The 7,736-nt window shown below is 39.2% G+C and overlaps 1 protein-coding gene across 1 annotated transcript; it reads right to left on the reverse strand.

Annotated features, from left to right (window-relative positions):
• Positions 1–4,687: 4,687 nt before the first annotated feature.
• On the reverse strand, positions 4,688–5,200 carry LOC138906050 (uncharacterized). The gene is made up of 2 exons (XM_070194570.1): positions 5,009–5,200; positions 4,688–4,915 (listed from the first exon to the last, which is right to left on the reverse strand). The coding sequence occupies exons 1-2, from the start codon at positions 5,198–5,200 to the stop codon at positions 4,688–4,690; spliced, it is 420 nt and encodes a 139-aa protein (XP_070050671.1).
• Positions 5,201–7,736: the final 2,536 nt, after the last annotated feature.

Here is a 7,736-nt window from a genome sequence, read left to right on the forward strand (position 1 = left end):
AATCTTTATCAAAATCTAAAAATCGACCCCGGGCCCGCACCTCGAAACCCGACAAATTTCACAAAACCCAAACACCCATTTCGATACGAGTTCAACCATACTAAAATTATCAAATTTCGATACCTATTCGTCCCTCAAATCATTATTTTTCATTTTGAAAGTTTTCTTCAAAAATCCCCATTTTCCTCAACTCAAAACACAAATTAAATGATACAAATAAAGATAAAATCATGGAATATAATAAATTCTAGGCGAAGAACACTTACCCAATCGATTTGCTTGAAAACCCCATAAAGAATCGCTCAAAACCGAGCTCCACATGTCAAGATATGATAAAAATGGCCTGACCCTCGATTTGGAAAATATATTCTGTTGCCCAGGTGTTAAAGCATCGCGAACGCGGAAGACTACTCGCACTCGCGAAGAAGGAAAAATGAAGGCTTCCCGGATATGTTTCGCGAATGCAGACAGGAAAATTTGATGGTCCAATGACTGGGCTACGCGAACGCGTGAAGGGGTGCGCGAACGCGGAAGAGGTGGTGGCATACCTTTGCGAACGTGGGAAAAGAGACGTGAACACGAAGAGTAAAAAGTCTCCAGTGCCCAGCTCCTATTTCCTACTATGCGAACGCAATGGAGAGGATGCGAACGCGAAGAAGGGGAAGGCAGGCTTCCGCGATCGCAAAAGGGGGCATGCGAACGCGAAGAACAAATATTCCTTCCTCCAAAATTACTCTTCGCGAACGCGGAGGAACCAACGCGAACGCGAAAGAGAAAACCAGATGACAGATTCAACAGTTCAAAAATATAAGAAAATGGCCCGTAGCCCATCTGAAACACACCTGAGGCCCCCATGACCCCGTCTAAATATACCAACAAGTTCCATAACTTAACACGGACTCGCTCGTGGTCTCAAATCACATCAAACAATGTCAGAACTACGAATCGCACCATGAATCGAACTTATGAACTTGCAATTCTTCCAACTTCTAAAACTCGCACCGAAACCTATCAAATCAACTCGGAATGACGATAAATTTTGCAGGCAAGTCCCAAAGGACATAACGGAGCTGTTACAACTCTCAGAATTTCATTCTGACCCTGATATCAAAAAGTCCACTTCTGGTCAAAATCTCCAAAAATTTGACTTTCACCATTTCAAGCCTAAATCAGCTACAGACCTCAAATTCACCATCTGGACACGCTCCTAAGTTAAAAATCACCCAACGGAGCTAACGGAACCGCCAAAATTCCATTTCGGAGTCGTCTTCACACAGTTCCAACTACGGTCAAAATCCTAAGACTTAAGCTTCCGTTTTAGGGACTATGTGTCCTAAATCACCCTTCGATAGGTTGATATTAACTGACGTACCACTAAGTGTCCCATTTCAGTTATATTAAGTCTCAGGATTTTGACCGTAGTTGGACCTGTGTGAAGAAGACTCCAGAATGGAGTTCTGGCGGTTTTGTTAGCTCCGTTCCTACTTTTCCTCACATGATAATATAACTTAAATGGCACGTCAACACCCTTCGTGCTTTACACTCTCAAATGGAACGGCATCACCCTTCGTGCTTTACACTCTCAAATGGCACGACATCACCCTTCGTGCTTTACACTCTTACTTACCAAGCACATGTATATCATTAACAAGCAAGGTAGGAAGCATAAATAACATCAAGGAGAGTGTTTAAACGACAACACAATATAACAATTCATATCACAATTTGCCCACCTGCCACAACCAACTCCAAAGATACAACAAAAATCAATTAATTTCAAAGCAAATAGCCCAATGCTCCACAAAACGTATACAAAACCTCAAAAACAATAACAGAGATGGGAAAGTAACTTAGCATATGACAACACCTTCTATAATCTAAAATTTTGATAAATATATTAACGCCTCTTTTTAAGCTTATTTAATTAATTATTTGCATATGAAAAATACATAATGAAATTAATTCCAAGAAATATCAAATCAACAAACACACAGAATTCACATAAAATCCAAGTGGCAGTCACCCTAATTATCATATAAAATACAAACTCGACAAACAAGGAACGAGGCATGACAAATAAAGGATTTACTATGTTCCAATGATTTTCCAATTTAATATATAAGGCTGTCTACAAATTATAACCAGTATAAATTACACATATAAATCAAGTACGTACTCGTCACCTCGCGTACATGATTTCCAATCACCCAAATTCCAAATAAGACTCAATGTCTAAGGGCTAATTCCCTCACTCAAGGTTAGGCAAGATACTTACCTTTTTGAAGTTATGCCGATATTCCAAAATAGCCGTCTTGAGTGAATTAATCCTCCAGACAACTCAAATCTATTCAAATTAATTGTATAATTTCATTAAAATTCATCGGAACCAATTCCGTATAATATAACGTCGATTTAAAATTTTATTCTAAAAAGACAACCAAAGCCAACGCGGGACCTGCCTCTCTGAGCCTGATAGAATTTTAACAAAATTCGAATACCCTTTCCGATACGAGTTCAATAATACCAATTTTATCAAATTCCGATAACAACTCGACCTCCAAATCTTAAATTTTTGTTCTTGAAGAGATTTTGCAAAAATCCCAATTTCTTCCATTTAAATCCGAATTAAACGATGAATATAACCATGGATTTATGAAATATAAGTACTTTCGGATATAGAATACTTACCCAAATCGAAGTAGTGAACAACTCCTCCAAAATCGCCCCAAAGTCGAGCTCCAAAAATCCAATCGAAAATGGCGAAATGACCATTTTTGGTCCTTTATGTTTCTGCCCAGTTCCGCTTCTACGGACATATTTGTGCATCTGCGGCCTCGCTCTTGCGAGCCAAAATGCGCATCTGCAAAGTTCCAATATCCACTTCCCAATAGGAGCTTGCATGTGCGGAAGAAATTGCGCTTCTGCGGTGTCGCTTCTGTGACAAAATGGCCGCTTCTGCGATCACACCCACTGCTGCCAGCTTCTGCTTCTGCGTCTTCTTTTCTCGCTTCTGCGATCCCGCAGGTGCGGGAATTACTTCGCACCTGAGACCACAACCATGTCGCTTCCCTTTTTGCTTCTGTGATGGAAGGCATCGCTTCTACGATGTCGCTTCTGCGATGAAGCTTCCGCAGAAGCAAAAATATCAGCTGCTGCCCAGAAATTCCAGCAGCTTTCTTCAAGTCCAAATTGATCTGTTAACCACCCGAAATCCATTCGAGGCCCTCGGGACCTTAACCAAATAAACAAACACATCTCAAAATACAATACGAACTTAGTCGAGGCTTCAAACCACGTCAAACAATGCCGAAATTACGAATCGCGCCTCGAATCAAATTATGAGTTTTCAAATCTTCCAACTTCTATATTTTAGGCCGAAATGTATCAAATCAATTTGGAATGACTTTAAATTTTGCACACAAGTCATAAATGACGTAATGGAGCTGTTCCAATTTTCGGAATTGAAATCCAACCTCGTTGTCAATCAATCTACTTATGGTCGAATTTATGAATATTTCAATAACTTCATTTTCCAACTTTTTGCCGAATTGTCCTACGAACTTTCAAATCCAAATCCGGATATATGCCTAAGTCCGAAATCACCATACAAAGATATTGACATCATCAAAGTTCCATTCCGGAGTCGTTTGCTCAAAAGTCAACTCTTTTTCATTTTAGCTTCTAAAATAAGAATTATTCTTTCAATTTAATTCCCAATCTTCCGAAAACCAAACTCGACCGCACACGCAAGTCATAGTACATATTATGAAATTGATCGGGACCTTATGTCTCTGAGCGGGACGTAAATTCTTAATATGACAAGTCGGGTCGTTACAATAGTAGTGGAGATGAAGATGATGTAGTACAAAACGCTCATTGAATGATGTTTGAACTTTTAACTTGTGAAATGTTTTATTGTTGGGTATGATGTTTTGTTAATATAGTTTAGTGGAGATGGAGATGGAGATGGTGATAATGTTTTGTTAATATAGTTTTGATAGTTGTTATTGTTGTTGTTATTGTTGTTCTTGTTGTTGTTATTATTATTGTTATTGTTGTTATTGGTTGAATGGAAGCAATGTAATGCTTCCATTATAGGTGATTGGTTGTTGGAAGGTGGTGCACCTATAAAACAGTTGTTTTCTGCCAAACAATTACCCAAAAAACCGACCGACTTCGGTCGGAATTTTTGATTTTAAATTTTAATTATTTAAATTATACCGACCGATATTTTAACAATTATTTATTTTAAAATGAATAATTATATATTTTAACAATACCGACCAATTTTGGTCGGAATTGAATAATTAAAAAAATAAATAATTAAATTTCCGACCGAATTCGGTCGCTAATTTAAAAATAATTAAAAAATATTTTTAACAATACCGACCGAATTCGGTAGGTAAAATTAATTTGTGTCAGACAACTTGGTCAAACTACGTTGATAGTTATCGACCGACTTCAGTCAGAAAACAGCGACCGAAATTCGGTCGCTCCCCGTTTGCGACCATTATTTTATCGACCAATTAAAAACGGTCGGAATTCGGTCGGTTTTTGTTGGATTCCTACCGATTTCGGCCAGTTTTTCTGGACGCTTTTTGGCTGTTTTTTAGTAGTGACTTGTTTACTTTATTATACTTATGGGTAAGGTCATTACGTACCCTCCCCCTTAAAACCATCCTTGACCTCAAGAATGAGGAAAAGAATCAGAACATTTCGCTTTAAGGAACTGATAGTCTTCCCAAGTTGCATCTTCCGGTTGCAGGTTGGACCATGGCACTAACATCTTGACAACTGTTGCATTAATCTTCTTCACCATCTTTCTTTGTAGGATTGCAACTGGCTTGACTAGAAATTGTCCATCCTTATTAGTGCTAGGAAATGCAGTTTGCACAACAACTTTGTCGCCAACCATCTTCTTGAGTTGGAATACATGAAACACATGATGTACTTTAGATTCCGGAGGCAAATTCAACTTCTATGCTACCGTGCCACTTCGAGCCATCACCTTGTAAAGCCCATAGTATTTAAAACTTTGCTTTGAATTCTTCCTTAAGGCAATGGAAGTTTGCCTATATGGCTGGGGTTTTAAACAGACCATGTCACCAACTTGGAATTCTCTGTCAGTTCTTCTCTTATCAGCATAGTACTTCATCCTTTCCTGTGCCTTGCGCAAATTATCCTTCAGCAGTTGGTGCATCTGTCATCTCCTCATAACAACATCTTCAGGTGCTGGGAATATGGTCTCTAACAACGGACCAACAGATAGATGAGGTGGAGAATAGCCATACATAACTTCAAAAGGGGTGTATTTCACGCTGGTATGAAAGTTGGTGTTGTACCACTATACTACAGCACTTAACCACTTCTTTCAAAGAGTAGGTCTGCTAGCAGTCACGTATATGAGGTAGTTCTCCAAACTCTTATCACTCTATCAGTTTGGCCATCACTTTGATGGTGATAGGTTGTACTGTAATGTAACTGAGTCCCTAGTAGTTTGAACAATGCCTGCCAAATATTTCTCAAGAAGACCTTGTCTCTATCAGTAACAATAGGTTCAGGTGTGCGATGTAGGCTATGCACCCTTTTCCAAAATACATCAGCTACTGTTGATGTAGTATAGGGATGGAAGAGAGATATGAAGTGAGCACACTTAGTCATTCTGTCTACCACCACCAGTATCACTTCCTTATATCTAGACTTAGGCAACTCCTCAATAAAGTCCATACTGATATGGCTCCAAGCTTGATTAGGGATGGGGAGGGGTTGTAATAAGCCTAAGTAAGCGATATCGTCTTCCTTACTTCTGACACATACATTAGTGCTAGACACAAACTCAATAACCATTTGTTTCATTCCAGGCCAATAAAACAGTTGTGCTAGTCGTTTAAGGGTCCCTAACTATCCAAAATGACCACCCATTGGAGAGTCATGAAAGGTGGCAATCAACTGCTGTCTGAGGGTCCCATATGTGCCAATATAAGCCTTTCCTTTTCTCCTGAGAATGTCAGATGTGTAATATCACAGATTAGGACCCCGTAGATCCACTGTAAGCTGAGTAATCAGATCTATAGCCTGAGAATCACCTTCATAGCTGGAAGTAACTTCTTGCATCCAGGTAGTAAATGAGGCTCTAATAGCCAATAGTTGTCCAGTATCTTGTGGTAAACTAGCATTCCCACTCTCAAGCTGCTTTGAGAGAGCATCTGCCGCCTTATTTTCAGCACCCTTTTTATATTGCACCTCATAATCCATCCCCAGAAGTTTTGTCAGCCCTTTTTGTTGTATAGCAGTAGTTACTTTTTGCTCTAATAAGCATTTCAAGCTAAGGTGTTAGGTTCTGACCACAAAGTGTTTGAACTACAGATAATGTCTCCATTTGTCCACTACATTCAATAGAGCCATGCATTATTTTTCATAAATTGACTGGCCCATGTGCCTTGGTGCTAACACTGTACTAAAATAGGCCATTGGTCTTCCCTCTTACATTAACACAACACCAATTCCACTGTGACTGGTATCTGTTTCAACTATGAATTCCTTGGAAATAATCAGGTAATATCAACACTAGAGTTGAAGTCATAGCAGACTTGAGGGTCGAAAATGCTAGCTTAGCATCTTCACTCCATTTAAAGGAGTCCTTCTTGAGGAGATCAATAAGGGGTCTGCATATAGCCCCATAACCGGCAACATACTTTCCGTAATAACCAGTAAAACCCAAAAATCCTCTGAGAGCTTTAACTAAACTAGGCCTAGGACATTTAACCATAGCCCGTATCTTGGCAGGATCAGTGGAAACACCTTCTTTAGTGATTATGTGGCCTAAGTATTCCACTTGAGGCTAACCAAATGAGCATTTTGACTTCTTAGCAATAAAAGAATGACCTCTTAGTATATCAAGCACAACAACTAAGTGTTTAATATGCTCCTCTAATGATTCACTATAAATGAGTATATCATCAAAGAAGACTAAGACAAACCTCCTCAAGTATGATTGAAAAACCTGATTCATCAAGGCTTGAAAAGTGGAAGGAGAATTTGTCAGTCCGAAAGGCATAACCTTGAACTCATGTTCCATTCTTCTTTTTAACAAGGAGTGTTGGTGATGAAAAGGGTGATTGGCTCTATTGAATGATGTCATTCATCTCCTTGACTTGCCTCTCTAATTCATTTTTCTGGTAATAGTTGTACATGTAGGGTCTCAAACTTAACACCAGGTTTGAGAGGAATTGTGCGGTCCTAGGCTCTCACTGGAGGTAAGGACTTAGGACTTAGGCTCAACAAACACATAATCATATTGTTCCAACACCTCTTGAATGGCCTCATGCACTTTCTCTTGATCATTAGTCACCGTTGAGTTAATCATGAACAAATGAGTCAAAAGTGCTTGCCCATTCTTTAACACTTTGCCCATGGTACTGGATATCAGGTTCAACTTACCCTCTTCAGGAATGCCATGCAATACCAGCTTATTATCCTTTCTTCCAATAGTGACACAGTTCCTCTCATGTCAAACTTAGTGGGATTATGTTTCTTCATCCAGTCATTACCTAGAACAATGTCACAACCACCTAATGGAATAATGAGCAGGTCCTCTTTGAAGGATCTGCCTTGCATTTTCCACAGGAAATCCTTGCAGTGTGAGGTACACATGACATAGTTGCCGTCAAACAATCAGCAATGCAATGTTCCTATTTTTGACAGAACCCTTAGCCAATATAGTGTTGACTCCTTGG

Source organism: Nicotiana tomentosiformis, chromosome 2 (genome assembly GCF_000390325.3).
Source record: "Nicotiana tomentosiformis chromosome 2, ASM39032v3, whole genome shotgun sequence".
Lineage (NCBI taxonomy): Eukaryota > Viridiplantae > Streptophyta > Magnoliopsida > Solanales > Solanaceae > Nicotiana > Nicotiana tomentosiformis.